This window comes from Nomascus leucogenys, chromosome 14, assembly GCF_006542625.1.
Source record: "Nomascus leucogenys isolate Asia chromosome 14, Asia_NLE_v1, whole genome shotgun sequence".
Lineage (NCBI taxonomy): Eukaryota > Metazoa > Chordata > Mammalia > Primates > Hylobatidae > Nomascus > Nomascus leucogenys.
The window spans coordinates 41,842,131-41,860,273 of record NC_044394.1 but is presented as its reverse complement, the minus strand read 5'-3'; the positions used below and the strand labels follow the sequence as shown (position 1 = coordinate 41,860,273).

Here is an 18,143-nt window from a genome sequence, read left to right as displayed (position 1 = left end):
GATGACTTTGACGAGTTGAAAGAAGAAGGCTTCAGACGATCAAACTACTCTGAGCTACGGGAGGAAATTCAAAACAATAGCAAAGAAGTTAAAAACTTTGAAAAAAAATTAGAAGAATGGATAACTAGAATAACCAATGGAGAGAAGGGCTTAAAGGAGATGATGGAGCTGAAAGCCAAGTTTCGAGAACTACATGAAGATTGCAGAAGCCTCAGTAGCAGATGCGATCAACTGGAAGAAAGGGTATCGCTGATGGAAGATGAAATGAATGAAATGAAGCGAGAAGGGAAGTCTAGAGAAAAAAGAATAAAAAGAAATGAACAAAGCCTCCAAGAAATTTGGGACTATGTGAAACGACCAAACCTACGTCTGATTGGTATACCTGAAAATGACGGGGAGAATGGAACCAAGTTGGAAAACACTCTGCAAGATATTATCCAGGAGAACTTCCCCAATCTAGCAAGGCAGGCCAACATTCAGATTCAGGAAATACAGAGAACGCCACCAAGATACTCCTCGAAAAGAGCAACTCCAAGACACATAATTGTCAGATTCACCAAAGTTGAAATGAAGGAAAAAATGTTAAGGGCAGCCAGAGAGAAAGGTCGGGTTACCCACAAAGGGAAGCCCATCAGACTAACAGCTGATCTCTCGGCAGAAACTCTACAAGCCAGAAGAGAGTGGGGGCCGATATTCAACATTCTTAAAGAAAAGAATTTTCAACCCAGAATTTCCTATCCAGCCAAACTAAGCTTCATAAGTGAAGAAGAAATAAAATACTTTACAAACAAGCAAACGCTGAGTGATTTTGTCACCACCAGGCCTGCCCTAAAAGAGCTCCTGAAGGAAGCACTAAACATGGAAAGGAACAACCGGTACCAGCCACTGCAAAAACATGCCAAATTGTAAAGACCATCGAGGCTAGGAAGAAACTGCATCAACTAATGAGCAAAATAACCAATTAACATCATAATGACAGGATCAGATTCACACATAACAATATTAACGTTAAATATAAATGGGCTAAATGCTCCAATTAAAAGACACAGACTGGCAAACTGGATAAGGAGTCAGGACCCATCAGTGTGCTGTATTCAGGAAACCCATCTCACGTGCAGAGACACACATAAACTCAAAATAAAGGGATGGAGGAAGATCTATCAAGCAAATGGAAAACAAAAAAAGGCAGGGGTTGCAATCCTAGTCTCTGATAAAATAGACTTTAAACCAACAAAGATCAAAAGAGACAAAGAAGGCCATTACATAATGGTAAAGGGATCAATTCAACAAGAAGAGCTAACTATCCTAAATATATATGCACCCAACACAGGAGCACCCAGATTCATAAAGCAAGTCCTGAGTGACCTACAAAGGGACTTAAACTCCCACACAATAATAATGGGAGATTTTAACACCCCACTGTCAACATTAGACAGATCATCAAGACAGAAAGTTAACAAGGATATCCAGGAATTGAACTCAGCTCTACACAAAGTGGACCTAATAGACATCTACAGAACTCTCCACCCCAAATCAACAGAATATACATTTTTTTCAGCACCACACCACACCTATTCCAAAATTGACCACATAGTTGGAAGTAAAGCTCTCCTCAGCAAATGTAAAAGAACAGAAATTATAACAAACTGTCTCTCAGACCACAGTGCAATCAAACTAGAACTCAGGATTAAAAAACTCACTCAAAACCGCTCAACTACATGGAAACTGAACAACCTGCTCCTGAATGACTATTGGGTACATAATGAAACGAAGGCAGAAATAAAGATGTTCTTTGAAACCAACGAGAACAAAGACACAACATACCAGAATCTCTGGGACACATTCAAAGCAGTGTGTAGAGGGAAATTTATAGCACTAAATGCCCACAAGAGAAAGCAGGAAAGATCCAAAATTGACACCCTAACATCACAATTAAAAGAACTAGAAAAGCAAGAGCAAACACATTCAAAAGCTAGCAGAAGGCTAGAAATAACTAAAATCAGAGCAGAACTGAAGGAAATAGGGACACAAAAAACCCTTCAAAAAATTAATGAATCCAGGAGCTGGTTTTTTGAGAAGATCAACAAAATTGATAGACCACTAGCAAGACTAATAAAGAAGAAAAGAGAGAAGAATCAAATAGATGCAATAAAAAATGAAAAAGGGGATATCACCACCAATCCCATAGAAATACAATCTACCATCAGAGAATACTACAAACACCTCTATGCAAATAAACTAGAAAATCTAGAAGAAATGGATAAATTCCTCGACAAATACACCCTCCCAAGACTAAATCAGGAAGAAGTCGAATCTCTGAATAGACCAATAACAGGTTCTGAAATTGTGGCAATAATCAATAGCTTACCAACCAAAAAGAGTCCAGGACCTGATGGATTCACAGCTGAATTCTACCAGAGGTACAAGGAGGAACTGGTACCATTCCTTCTGAAACTATTCCAATCGATAGAAAAAGAGGGAATCCTCCCTAACACATTTTATGAAGCCAGCATCGTCCTGATACCAAAGCCAGGCAGAGACACAACCAAAAAAGAGAATTTTAGACCAATATCCTTGATGAACATTGATGCAAAAATCCTCAATAAAATACTGGCAAACCGAATCCAGCAACACATCAAAAAGCTTATACACCATGATCAAGTGGGCTTCATCCCTGGGATGCAAGGCTGGTTCAACATATGAAAATCAATAAATGTAATCCAGCATATAAACAGAACCAAAGACAAAAACCACATGATTATCTCAATAGATGCAGAAAAGGCCTTTGACAAAATTCAACAACCCTTCATGCTAAAAACTCTCAATAAATTAGGTATTGATGGGACGTATCTCAAAATAATAAGAGCTATATATGACAAACCCACAGCCAATATCATACTGAATGGGCAAAAACTGGAAGCATTCCCTCTGAAAACTGGCACAAGACAGGGATGCCCTCTCTCACCGCTCCTATTCAACATAGTGCTGGAAGTTCTGGCCAGAGCAATCAGGCAGGAGAAGGAAATAAAGGGTATTCAATTAGGAAAAGAGGAAGTCAATCTGTCCCTGTTTGCAGATGACATGATTGTATATCTAGAAAATCCCATTGTCTCAGCCCAAAATCTCCTTAAGCTGATTAGCAACTTCAGCAAAGTCTCAGGATACAAAATCAATGTACAAAAATCACAAGCATTCTTGTACACCAATCACAGACAAACAGAGAGCCAAATCATGAGTGAACTCCCATTCACAATTGCTTCAAAGAGAATAAAATACCTAGGAATCCAACTTACAAGGGATGTGAAGGACCTCTTCAAGGAGAACTACAAACCACTGCTCAATGAAATAAAAGAGGGTACGAACAAATGGAAGAACATTCCATGCTCATGGGTTGGAAGAATCAATATCGTGAAAATGGCCATACTGCCCAAGGTAATTTATAGATTCAATGCCATCCCCATCAAGCTACCAATGACTTTCTTCACAGAATTGGAAAAAACTACTTTAAAGTTCATATGGAACCAAAAAAGAGCCCGCATCGCCAAGTCAATCCTAAGCCAAAAGAACAAAGCTGGAGGCATCACGCTACCTGACTTCAAACTATACTACAAGGCTACAGTAACCAAAACAGCATGGTACTGGTACCACAACAGAGATATAGATCAATGGAACAGAACAGAGCCCTCAGAAATGATGCCACATATCTACAACTATCTGATCTTTGACAAACCTGACAAAAACAAGAAATGGGGAAAGGATTCCCTATTTAATAAATGGTGCTGGGAAAACTGGCTAGCCATATGTAGAAAGCTGAAACTCGATCCCTTCCTTACACCTTATACAAAAATTAATTCAAGATGGATTAAAGACTTAAATGTTAGACCTAAAACCATTAAAATCCTACAAGAAAACCTAGGCAATACCATTCAGGACATAGGCGTGGGCAAGGACTTCATGTCTAAAACACCAAAAGCAATGGCAACAAAAGCCAAAATTGACAAATGGGATCTAATTAAACTAAAGAGCTTCTGCACAGCAAAAGAAACTACCAGCAGAGTGAACAGGCAACCTACAGAATGGGAGAAAATATTTGCAACCTACTCATCTGACAAAGGGCTAATATCCAGAATCTACAATGAACTCAAACAAATTTACAAGAAAAAAACAAACAACCCCATCAAAAAGTGGGCAAAGGACATGAACAGACACTTGTCAAAAGAAGACATTTATGCAGCCAAAAAACACATGAAGAAATGCTCATCATCACTGGCCATCAGAGAAATGCAAATCAAAACCACAGTGAGATACCATCTCACACCAGTTAGAATGGCCATCATTAAAAAATCAGGAAACAACAGGTGCTGGAGAGGATGTGGAGAAATAGGAACACTTTTACACTGTTGGTGGGACTGTAAACCATTGTGGAAGTCAGTGTGGCGATTCCTCAGGGATCTAGAACTAGAAATACCATTTGACCCAGCCATCCCATTACTGGGTATATGCCCAAAGGACTATAAATCATGCTGCTATAAAGACACATGCACACGTATGTTTATTGCGGCACTATTCACAATAGCAAAGAGCTGGAACCAACCCAAATGTCCAACAACAATAGACTGGATTAAGAAAATGTGGCACATATACACCATGAAATACTATGCAGCCATAAAAAATGATGAGTTCGTGTCCTTTGTAGGGACATGGATGAAACTGGAAAACATCATTCTCAGTAAACTATCGCAAGGACAAAAAACCAAACACCGCATGTTCTCACTCATAGGTGGGAATTGAACAATGAGAACTCATGGACACAGGAAGGGGAACATCACATTCCGGGGACTGTTGTGGGGTGGGGGGAGGGGGGAGGGACAGCATTAGGAGATATACCTAATGCTAAATGACGAGTTAATGGGTGCAGGAAATCAACATGGCACATGGATACATATGTAACAAACCTGCACATTGTGCACATGTACCCTAAATCCCTAAAGTATAATTAAAAAAAAAAAAAGAAAAAAAAAAAGTTAGTGGCCCCCACACACTATGGGCCCACCAGGCCCATATATGAGGATGGACCTGGACAGAGTCAGAACCCAAACATGAATCTTTCTGTTTTCCTTCCTGGGAGGCAGAGGACAGAGTCTAGGCTGGCACCATAGCTGGGAGGGGAGAGCCTCCAGCTGGGACTGTGGAGCCCTCCCCTCCCTGGAGCAGGGAGGCAGCCCCTTCTCAGTGTCACCATCCTCCTTCCCCAAAGCCCAAATGCACTGAGGTCCCTCCCGCCCTCAGGATGAAGAAGTCCTCAACCCATAAGACCCTGTGGTTAAGAACTTCCCCCAGCTGCCTCTATCCAGAGGGACAGAAGTAGTATCAGAGGCCTAAGGACCCCCAGGGGTTCCACTGAATCCTGGGGCACCTACAAGTCTTCCTGGCCTCCCTCAAGGAGGTTGCAGTAGGTCTCGATTTCCTGCTCCAGCTGCATTTTAATGCTGAGCAGAAGGCTGTATTCCTGATTCTGGCACTCGATCTCTTGCCAGACCTCAGTGATCTGGGCCTCCAAGTTACTGATCTGCTCCTGGATCATCTGCAGCTGGCCACAGTAGTGATTCTTCGTGTCTTCCAAGCTCGTCTCCAGGGCTGCTTTCTAAGGGTCAGGAGAAGGCTTTAAGAGGGATGCAACATTGTAACTCCTCTTCTTCCCACTCCTGGGCTGCAAAGCCTTCCTGTGCCCCACCTTGGCAAAGGGTCTACAGCAGAACTACCAACCTTGCTGAGCTGAGACTGCAGCTCAATCTCCAACTCCTGGACACCGTGCCAGAGCTGGGTCACCTCCTTGGCACTGGCACTGTTAAGCTATGGGTGCACAAATGCCGACAGAGTGGTATAATGGACATCGGAGAATCAGAAGTCGGGGAGTGTGGGAGGAGGGTGAGGGATGAGAAACTACCTACTGAGGTACAATGTGTACTACTCGGGTGATGGGCGCACTAAAATCCCACACTTCACCACCATACAATTCATCTATTTAACCAAAAACCGCTTGGAACCCTAAATCTTTTTTTTTTTTTTTTTTTTTTTTTTTTTTTTTTTTTCTTTTTTTTTTTATTATACTTTAGGGTTTTAGGGTACATGTGCACAATGTGCAGGTTTGTTACATATGTATCCATGTGCCATGTTGATTTCCTGCACCCATTAACTCGTCATTTAGCATTAGGTGTATCTCCTAATGCTGTCCCTCCCCCCTCCCCCCACCCCACAACAGTCCCCGGAGTGTGATGTTCCCCTTCCTGTGTCCATGAGTTCTCATTGTTCAATTCCCACCTATGAGTGAGAACATGCGGTGTTTGGTTTTTTGTCCTTGCGATAGTTTACTGAGAATGATGTTTTCCAGTTTCATCCATGTCCCTACAAAGGACACGAACTCATCATTTTTTATGGCTGCATAGTATTTCATGGTGTATATGTGCCACATTTTCTTAATCCAGTCTATCGTTGTTGGACATTTGGGTTGGTTCCAGCTCTTTGCTATTGTGAATAGCGCCGCAATAAACATACGTGTGCATGGGTCTTTATAGCAGCATGATTTATAGTCCTTTGGGTATATACCCAGTAATGGGATGGCTGAGTCAAATGGTATTTCTAGTTCTAGATCCCTGAGGAATCGCCACACTGACTTCCACAATGGTTGAACTAGTTTACAGTCCCACCAACAGTGTAAAAGTGTTCCTATTTCTCCACATCCTCTCCAGCACCTGTTGTTTCCTGATTTTTTAATGATGGCCATTCTAACTGGTGTGAGATGGTATCTCACTGTGGTTTTGATTTGCATTTCTCTGATGGCCAGTGATGATGAGCATTTCTTCATGTGTTTTCTGGCTGCATAAATGTCTTCTTTTGAGAAGCGTCTGTTCATGTCCTTTGCCCACTTTTTGATGGGGTTGTTTGTTTTTTTCTTGTAAATTTGTTTGAGTTCATTATAGATTCTGGATATTAGCCCTTTGTCAGATGAGTAGGTTGCAAAAATTTTCTCCCATTCTGTAGGTTGCCTGTTCATTCTGATGATAGTTTCTTTTGCTGTGCAGAAGCTCTTTAGTTTAATTAGATCCCATTTGTCGATTTTGGCTTTTGTTGCCGTTGCTTTTGGTGTTTTAGACATGAAGTCCTTGCCCACGCCTATGTCCTGAATGGTATTGCCTAGGTTTTCTTGTAGGATTTTAATGGTTTTAGGTCTAACATTTAAGTCTTTAATCCATCTTGAATTAATTTTTGTATAAGGTGTAAGGAAGGGATCCAGTTGCAGCTTTCTACATATGGCTAGCCAGTTTTCCCAGCACCATTTATTAAATAGGGAATCCTTTCCCCATTTCTTGTTTTTGTCAGGTTTGTCAAAGATCAGATAGTTGTAGCTATGCGGCATCATTTCTGAGGGCTCTGTTCTGTTCCATTGATCTATGTCTCTGTTGTGGTACCAGTACCATGCTGTTTTGTTTACTGTAGCCTTGTAGTATAGTTTAAAGTCAGGTAGCGTGATGCCTCCAGCTTTGTTCTTTTGGCTTAGGATTGACTTGGCGATGCGGGCTCTTTTTTGGTTCCATATGAACTTTAAAGTAGTTTTTTCCAATTCTGTGAAGAAAGTCATTGGTAGCTTGATGGGGATGGCATTGAATCTATAAATTACCTTGGGCAGTATGGCCATTTTCACGATATTGATTCTTCCAACCCATGAGCATGGAATGTTCTTCCATTTGTTTGTATCCTCTTTTATTTCATTGAGCAGTGGTTTGTAGTTCTCCTTGAAGAGGTCCTTCACATCCCTTGTAAGTTGGATTCCTAGGTATTTTATTCTCTTTGAAGCAATTGTGAATGGGAGTTCACTCATGATTTGGCTCTCTGTTTGTCTGTGATTGGTGTACAAGAATGCTTGTGATTTTTGTACATTAATTTTGTATCCTGAGACTTCGCTGAAGTTGCTAATCAGCTTAAGGAGATTTTGGGCTGAGACAATGGGGTTTTCTAGATATACAATCATGTCATCTGCAAACAGGGACAATTTGACTTCCTCTTTTCCTAATTGAATACCTTTTATTTCCTTCTCCTGCCTGATTGCTCTGGCCAGAACTTCCAGCACTATGTTGAACAGGAGCGGTGAGAGAGGGCATCCCTGTCTTGTGCCAGTTTTCAGAGGGAATGCTTCCAGTTTTTGCCCATTCAGTATGATATTGGCTGTGGGTTTGTCATAGATAGCTCTTATTATTTTGAGATACGTCCCATCAATACCTAATTTATTGAGAGTTTTTAGCATGAAGGGTTGTTGAATTTTGTCAAAGGCCTTTTCTGCATCTATTGAGATAATCATGTGGTTTTTGTCTTTGGTTCTGTTTATATGTTGGATTACATTTATTGATTTGCGTATGTTGAACCAGCCTTGCATCCCAGGGATGAAGCCCACTTGATCATGGTGGATAAGCTTTTTGATGTGTTGCTGGATTCGGTTTGCCAGTATTTTATTGAGGATTTTTGCATCAATGTTCATCAAGGATATTGGTCTGAAATTCTCTTTTTTGGTTATGTCTCTGCCAGGTTTTGGTATCAGGACGATGCTGGCTTCATAAAATGTGTTAGGGAGGATTCCCTCTTTTTCTATCGATTGGAATAGTTTCAGAAGGAATGGTACCAGTTCCTCCTTGTACCTCTGGTAGAATTCGGCTGTGAATCCATCAGGTCCTGGACTCTTTTTGGTTGGTAAGCTATTGATTATTGCCACAATTTCAGAACCTGTTATTGGTCTATTCAGAGATTCGACTTCTTCCTGGTTTAGTCTTGGGAGGGTGTATTTGTCGAGGAATTTATCCATTTCTTCTAGATTTTCTAGTTTATTTGCATAGAGGTGTTTGTAGTATTCTCTGATGGTAGATTGTATTTCTGTGGGATCGGTTGTGATATCCCCTTTTTCGTTTTTTATTGCATCTATTTGATTCTTCTCTCTTTTCTTCTTTATTAGTCTTGCTAGCGGTCCATCAATTTTGTTGATCTTTTCAAAAAACCAGCTCCTGGATTCATTAATTTTTTGAAGGGTTTTTTGTGTCTCTATTTCCTTCAGTTCTGCTCTGATTTTAGTTATTTCTAGCCTTCTGCTAGCTTTTGAATGTGTTTGCTCTTGCTTTTCTAGTTCTTTTAATTGTGATGTTAGGGAGTCAATTTTGGATCTTTCCTGCTTTCTCTTGTGGGCATTTAGTGCTATAAATTTCCCTCTACACACTGCTTTGAATGTGTCCCAGAGATTCTGGTATGTTGTGTCTTTGTTCTCGTTGGTTTCAAAGAACATCTTTATTTCTGCCTTCGTTTCATTATGTACCCAATAGTCATTCAGGAGCAGGTTGTTCAGTTTCCATGTAGTAGAGCGGTTTTGAGTGAGTTTCTCAATCCTGAGTTCTAGTTTGATTGCACTGTGGTCTGAGAGACAGTTTGTTATAATTTCTGTTCTTTTACATTTGCTGAGGAGAGCTTTACTTCCAACTATGTGGTCAATTTTGGAATAGGTGTGGTGTGGTGCTGAAAAAAATGTATATTCTGTTGACTTGGGGTGGAGAGTTCTGTAGATGTCTATTAGGTCCACTTTATGTAGAGCTGAGTTCAATTCCTGGGTATCTTTGTTAACTTTCTGTCTCGTTGATCTGTCTAATGCTGACAGTGGGGTGTTAAAATCTCCCATTATTATTGTGTGGGAGTTTAAGTCCCTTAGTAGGTCACTCAGGACTTGCTTTATGAATCTGGGTGCTCCTGTGTTGGGTGCATATATATTTAGGATAGTTAGCTCTTCTTGATGAATTGATCCCTTTACCATTATGTAATGGCCTTCTTTGTCTCTTTTGATCTTTGTTGGTTTAAAGTCTATTTTATCAGAGACTAGGATTGCAACCCCTGCCTTTTTTTGTTTTCCAGTTGCTTGATAGATCTTCCTCCATCCCTTTATTTTGAGACTATGTGTGTCTCTGCACGTGAGATGGGTTTCCTGAATACAGCACACTGATGGGTCCTGACTCCTTATCCAGTTTGCCAGTCTGTGTCTTTTGATTGGAGCATTTAGCCCATTTACATTTAACGTTAATATTGTTATGTGTGAATCTGATCCTGTCATTATGATGTTAGTTGGTTATTTTGCTCGTTAGTTGCTATAGTTTCTTCCTAGTCTCGATGGTCTTTACAATTTGGCATGTTTTTGCAGTGGCTGGTACCGGTTGTTCCTTTCCATGTTTAGTGCTTCCTTCAGGAGCTCTTTTAGGGCAGGCCTGGTGGTGACAAAATCACTCAGCATTTGCTTGTCTGTAAAGTGTTTTATTTCTCCTTCACTTATGAAGCTTAGTTTGGCTGGATAGGAGATTCTGGGTTGAAAATTCTTTTCTTTAAGAATGTTGAATATCGGCCCCCACTCTCTTCTGGCTTGTAGAGTTTCTGCTGAGAGATCAGCTGTTAGTCTGATGGGCTTCCCTTTGTGTGTAACCCGACCTTTCTCTCTGGCTGCCCTTAACATTTTTTCCTTCATTTCAACTTTGGTGAATCTGACAATAATGTGTCTTGGAGTTGCCCGTCGCGAGGAGTATCTTTGTGGCGTTCTCTGTATTTCCTGAATCTGAATGCTGGCCTGCCTTGCTAGATTGGGAAGTTCTCCTGGATAATATCTTGCAGAGTGTTTTCCAACTTGGTTCCATTCTCCCCATCATTTTCAGGTACACCAATCAGACGTAGGTTTGGTCTTTTCACATAGTCCCAAATTTCTTGGAGGCTTTGTTCATTTCTTTTTATCCTTTTTTCTCTAAACTTCCCTTCTCTTTTCATTTCATCTTCCATCAGCGATACCCTTTCTTCCAGTTGATCGCATCTGCTACTGAGGCTTCTGCAATCTTCGCGTAGTTCTCGAAACTTGGCTTTCAGCTCCATCGGCTCCTTGAAGCCCTTCTCTCCATTGGTTATTCTAGTTATCCATTCTTCTAATCTTTTTTCAAAGTTTTTAACTTCTTTGCTGTTGTTTTGAATTTCCTCTCGTAGCTCAGAGTAGTTTGATCGTCTGAAGCCTTCTTCTCTCAACTCATCAAAGTCATCCTCCATCCAGCTTTGTTCTGTTGCTGGTGAGGAACTGCGTTCCTTTGGAGGAGGAGAGGTGCTCTGTTTTTTAGAGTTTCCAGTTTTTTTGGTCTGTTTTTTCCCCATCTTTGTGGTTTTATCTACTTTTTGTCTTTGATGATGGTGATGTACAGATGGGTTTTTGGTGTGGATGTCCTTTCTGTTTGTTAGTTTTCCTTCTACCAGACAGGACCCTCAGCTGCAGGTCTGTTGGAGTTTACTAGAGGTGCACTCCAGACCCTGTTTGGCTGGGTGTCAGCAGCGGTGGCTGTAGAACAGCGGATTTTTGTGAGACCACAAATTCAGCTGTCTGATAGTTCCTCTGAAAGTTTTGTCTCAGAGAAGTACCGGGTTGAATGAGGTGTCAGTCTGTCCCTACTGGGGGGGTGCCTCCCAGTTAGGCTGCTCAGGGGTGAGGGACCCACTTTAGGAGGCAGTCTGACCGTTCTCAGATCTCCAGCTGCGTGCTGGGAGAACCACTACTCTCTTCAAAGCTGTCAGTCAGACAGGGACATTTAAGTCTGTGGAAGTTCTTGCAGAGTTTTTGTTTGTCTGTGCCCTGCCCCCAGAGGTGGAGCCTACAGAGGCAGGCAGGCCTCCTTGAGCTGTGGTGGGCTCCACCCAGTTCGAGCTTCCTGGCTGCTTGGTTTACCTAAGCAAGCCTGGGCAATGGCGGGCGCCCCTCCCCCAGCCTCGCTGCCGCCTCGCAGCTTGATCTCAGACTGCTGTGCTAGCAATTAGCGAGACTCCGTGGGCATAGGACCCTCCAAGCCAGGTGCGGGACACAATCTCCTAGTGTGCCGTTTTCCAGGCCCGTTGGAAAAGCGCAGTTAGGGTGGGACTGACCCGATATTCCAGGTGCCGTCTGCTTCCCCTTTCTTTGACTAGGAAAGGGAACTCCCTGACCCCTTGCGCTTCCCGAGTGAGTCAATGCCTTGCCCTGCTTCGGCTCGCGCACAGTGCGCTTCACCGACTGTCCTGCACCCACTGTTAGGCACTCCCTAGTGAGATGAAACCAGTACCTCAAGCAGAAATGCAGAAATCACCCGTCTTCTGTGTCGCTGGGGCTGGGAGCTGGAGACTGGAGCTGTTCCTATTCGGCCATCTTGGCTCCACCCCTGGAACCCTAAATCTATGAAATTAAAAAAAAAGTTTTCAAAAAGAATAAGACTGTATAAATATTTAAAAAATTACTTTGGGTTTAGAAAAGTGACCAGTTCATGCTCTGTTGGTTGAACTGTAAATTAACACAAACATTCTTGTGAAAAATTGAGAAATATTGATCAAAGATCTTTTTAAAAAGTTCCTACGTTTCAACCAAATAATTCTATATTGCAGAATTTATTCAAAGTAAACAGTTTAGGAATGTAGAAAAAGATTTATATAAAAAAATGCTCTGGGCTGGGCATGATGGCTCACTCCTGTAATACTAACGATTTGGGAGGCCAAGGCAGAAGGAATGCTTGAGGTCGGGAGTTGGAGATGATCCTGAGCAACATAGTGAGACCCTGTCTCTACAAAACGCTTACAAAGTTAGCCAAGCATGGGAACGTGCACCTGGAGTCCCAACTACTTAGGACGCTGAGGCAGGAGGATGGAGTTCAAGGCTGCAGGGAGGTATGATCACACCAGTGAACTCCAGCCTCAGGCACAGAGTGAGACCATGTCTACAAATAATAATAATGATAAAAGATGTTCCTTACATCATTAATTATAAATACAAAATAATTTTAAAACCCAAATTACGATTTGTTAAATGAATAACAAGATTTCACATGATGGACAGCTATATGGCCACTAAGATTGCAAAGAATATGCATTTATTTATTAGAAGAGTTCACAGTTAATCATTTGTTTTATTATTTCCAAGAATTTCATATTCCACAAGACCAAGATTTCTCCCCCATTAATCCCCAGAAGGTAAGTCAGCAATTACAAAAATTCTGATATATTATCTTTAGTATATTTATTTAGAACTAGAATATCATACGTCAAACTGTACACCTCTTTCTCCCATTCAATTTTTTGAAGCTCTAACTGTAATTTTGTCTTTTTCGTTTCAGGTAGCTCCTTTTGTAGTACACTGACCATATTTTCCATTTGCTTAATTTTTTCTGTAAGTCGTTCATAGTCATTATTCTTAAGTTCCAGTAGGTGTTCATATAAACAAAATGTGTCTTGGATTCTTGATAGGCTAAGAGAATCAGTGTCAGGGAGAAAACAAGGTGGAAATAAAGTATATGAGTACTTTTTAGGTATAAAGGACTGCGTTTTAACATTGTCTCCTTCACACATTGAACAAATATGCACTGAGTGCCTACAATGTGGCAGACATTCTACCAAGCTCTGCAGATAAAACAGACAAGACCTCTGCTCTCATTTAGCCTTAAGAGTAGTGAGGAGCAAAGACAACAAATGTGACAATTATAAATTCAGATAGATGGTGTAAGAAAACACAGTTCTATGATCACATAGGAGAATTTTATCTATACTGGGCCCAGGGAAGATTTCCCTGAGGAAGAGATGACTACACTGAGAAATGAAGAGTGAGAAGGAAGCAGTTAAGCAAAGGGGTGGAAAAGCATCCTAGGCAGTCGACAGCAGGTGCTGAAGCTCTGCTGCAATCTGCTTCTGGCCATGATGGACAGCAAGTACTGATTTACCTTCTTGCCTGAAACAACCAAAAATAAAACAGACAAAATATATTGTACAATGATTTACCAGGCAGTGGACTTCAGGTAATGAAGACAATTACCCCCATAAGACAGGAAACAAACGAAATTCATCCAACATTCCAGCTCCCTGCCTTCACGGAGTTTCCAGGCTACCGCACAGACAGAACAAACTGACAGAGTCCACCAGATTACCTGAGATGAGATGATGAAGCCGAGAGTCTGGTAAAGCCAAGGCAGACAGAGATCACAAAACAGAACACCAGAAAGGAGACAGAGTACAGGGAAAGAACACTGAAGATCTGCAAAAATACCTCCTGGGTATCTAGCAGAGTAACAAACAGCCCACGTGTGCCAGAAAACTGCCCCAGACCAAGGGGAAAAATAAATCTCAAAAAAATTGGAAAGAAACATGTCTGGTGCTCACAATGTGCCAAAGAGTGTTCATTTCCATGAGTGACACTGGGAAAACTCAGAATTTGCATGGCAACGAATAGAGTCATCACAAAGCTCTTGCCTCAGGAGCAGGAAATTAGACCAAATCATAAAAGCAAGATCAGAAAGATCAAGCTGTTCATATGGAACTCAACTGTATATTAAAATTAAGCTCAAGCAGATAGGCAGAGACATGGAAGATTTTTTTTTAAGCAAACTACACTTGTAGAGATTTAAATTACAATGTCAAGAATGAAAGCTACAATGGATGGAAGTGAACACAGATTAGACACCACCAAAGAGAAGATTCATAAATTTGAGACATCAGTGAACTATGAGAAAACTTCAAGCAGGAATAAGTCCCCAAACAGGGAAAAAGAGAGACAGAAAAATAAAAAAAGAATGGCCAAAACTTTCTAAATTTAAAGAAAACTATAATCCTACAAATCCAGAAGTATCTGGCTGGGAGAGAGGAAATGAAAGTATACTATTCTAATTTTCCTTTTTAAAAAATTTCAGTAGGTTTTTGGGGAACAGGTGGTCTTTGGTTACATGAATAAGTTCTTTAGTGGTGGTTTCTGAGATTTTGGTGTACCCATCACCCAAGCAGCATACACTGTACCCAGTCCATAGTCTTTTATCCCTCTCCCCCTCCCCCTTTCCCCGCAAGTCCCCAACCTCTATTGTATCATTCTTATGCCCCTGCATCCTCACAGCATAGCTCCCACTTACAAGTGAGAACAGACAATGTTTGGGTTTTAATTCATAATTTTCTTATGCCAAACATGATATGCCATAATATTTTTGGAAGACGGACAGTGATAAGTTAAAATCATATACTATAAATTGTAGTGCAACCACTAAGATAGAAAAAAAATAGTTATTGCTAATAAGCCATAAAAGGGAGATAAAAATAAATCATAAAAATTACTGGACTAATTGAGAAGAAAGCAGAAAAAGAAGAAAAGAGAACAAAGAACTGCGGGGACCAATGGAAATCAAACAGCTTGATGACAGACAAACCTCACTGTATCAATAAGCACATTATAAATGGAACTGGCCTAAAAATCTCAATTAAAAGACAGATTGTCAGACTGGATAAAAATGCAAGAAGCTACTCCATGTTTCCTATTAACAAAAGTACTTTAAATGTAAAAACATAAATTGTTCAAAAGGATGGAAAAAGATATACCAGGCTAAAAGTTAACAAAAGAAGCCTGAGAAGAAATGGCTACATTAATACCAAAGTAGATTTCATAGAAAAAAAAAAAAAATTACCAGCTATAAACAGTCATTTCCTAATGACTTTAAAAAGTTCAGTTAATCAAGAACATGTAATCTTAAATGTGTGTGCACCTAATAACAGCTTCAAAATACATGAGGTAATTGGATAATACTTCAATGATAAATACATGTCCTTATACCTTTGTCCAGATTCACAGAATGTAAGACACCGAGACTGAGCCCTAATATAAACTATGGACTTTGGGTGATTATGATTATCAATTCAGGATCATCAATGAGATCAAGTGTACCACTCTGGTGAGGATATTGATAATTGTGGAGGCTATGCACGTGTGGGGGCAGGGAGTACAGGGATAATCTCTGTGCCTTACTTTCAGTTTTGCTGTGAAGCTAAAACTACTCTAAAAAATCGCCTTTTAAAACTTTCTAAATAAAACCTTGGCAAATCAAATCCAATGATATAAGGATGATACATCATAAACAAGTGGGGTTTATCCCCAAATACAGGGTTGGTTTGACATTAAAGTATCAGTTATTCACCACACTAAAAAACTAAAAGAGAAGAACCATATGATCATCTTGGTATATAGAGGCATTTGATAAAATACAACATTCATTCCTGATTTAAAAAGAAAAATCCTTCTCAGTAACCAAAGAATACAAGGGAATGCCATCAGCATGACAAAGAGCATCTCTGATAAACCTCAGCTAACATGTGTCATGATGAAAAACTAAGTGCTTTCCCTGTAAGATCAGGAACAATACAGGAATGTCTCCTTTCACTATTTTAGTCAGCACTGTACTGAAGCCAGTGCAGTTAGGAAAGAAAAGAAAATAAAAGCTACCTGAGTTGAAAGGAAGAAGTAAAACTGTCTTTATTCACAATCATGATCACATAATAGGGATAGGTAAAATCCAACCTGTGGGGCAGCTTCTTATTTTTGCAGATAAAGTTTTATTGGAACGCAGCTGTGTTTTTTAACATATGTATTGTCTACGGCTGGTCTCATACTACAATGGCAGAGTTGAATGGCTGTGACAGAGACCATTTTGTCGCAAGTTTAAAATATTTACTATGTTTAGTAAGATAATACTTTGAAAATGAAAAAGGTTTGACTACCTTTGGTGTATGTAAAAAAGCTTACTGAATCGAATCTCAATTTTAAATGTTCATAAGCTACAGAGATTGGAAAAGACAGTTCACCAAAGAAGATACACAGGTGGCAAATAAGCACATACAGGATGCTCAACATTATTAATCTTTAGGGTAATGCACATTAAAACCATAATAATATGCATAATACACACCCATCAGAATGGCTAAAATTTCAGAATTAGAAAACAGCAATAATAAAAGCTTGTGATGATACAGAACAACAAGAAATGTTGTATACTACTGGTTGGAATGGAAAATCAATACAAATACTTTGGAAAACAATTTAGCAGTTTCTTAATAAAGAAATACAAAGGGACAGGAAGAGACTTTTATGGATGATGAACATGTTTTTTTTTTTTTTGAGACAGAGTATCGCTCTGTCGCCCAGGCTGGAGTGCAGTTGCGCAATCTCGGCTCACTGCAAGCTCCGCCTCCTGGGTTCAGGCCATTCTCCTGCCTCAGCCTCTCCAAGTGGCTGGGACTACAGGCGCCCGCCACCACGCCCGGCTCATTTTTTGTATTTTTAGTAGAGACGGGGTTTCACCGTGGTCTCGATCTCCTGACCTCGTGATCCGTCCGCTTCGGCCTCCCAAAGTGCTGGGATTACAAGCGTGAGCCACCGCGCCCGGCCATGATGAACATGTTAACTCTCTTGATTATGGTGATGGTTTCACATGTGCATATGATTGTATATTTTATATACTTGCAGTCTATCATATATCAGTTATACCTCACTGAAGCTATCAACTGCTCGAACAAACATCTAAGATACTGGGTGGGACACAGAAAGAGAAGTGTAAAAACGATGTAGGATAAAGCTAGAGGATTCAGATCTCTAACCTTATGGCAATGAGAAGTAGTAGCTGAGTTATAAGCAAAGGAGTAACATGATCAGATCTGAATTTTTAAAAATATATCATTATGAATGCAGAGTAGACCATGGTTTTAGGAGGTGGGGTATTCAGGAAAACAGTTCTAAGATTCCTAAGATTTCTGCAGCATTCCAGGTGGAGAAAAAATGGTAACCTGACATTGGGGGAAGGAATAGGAGAGAAACAGAGTCAACAAAAAGACTGGGAGTGCCACTCACACTAAGAAAAGTACAGTGGAGTTATCATAGCTCTTTGGTGTAGAGTATAAGTTAGTTCTCTATTTTAACACTGAGCATATTTCTGAGATGCGCTTCACTATCACATGTCAGTTCTCAGCAATGTATACACACACTACTGCAGGATACATCAAAAGACCTTGCATTTATGCAATGGTCCTACCTTTACACTCCATTCCAAGTTGTTCAATCAGCAATATAAAATTCTCATGAATAGAGTGAGACAACTCACAAACCTCTGAGGCTGTTTCAGATGGCCCCATTGAGTCAGCAAAGTCAGCCCCACGATGTATTTGGTTTTTGACCTGTAAGATAAATAATACTGTTTCAAAATGTCCTTGAAAGATTTATAGCATATGCTAAATGTACAGAAGTGGTATTTCTCCTTTTTTTTTTTTGATGAGCA

General features: G+C 40.4%; 1 protein-coding gene across 1 annotated transcript in view; it reads right to left on the bottom strand.

Annotated features, from left to right (window-relative positions):
• LOC100600145 (coiled-coil domain-containing protein 144B) overlaps window positions 1–18,143 on the bottom strand; it is a 48,048-nt gene that overhangs the window by 3,015 nt on the left and 26,890 nt on the right. The window contains 3 exon segments of the mRNA XM_030827074.1: window positions 13,112–13,315; window positions 16,619–16,628; window positions 17,901–18,042. Coding sequence (XP_030682934.1) covers window positions 13,112–13,315; window positions 16,619–16,628; window positions 17,901–18,042 — 356 coding nt within the window.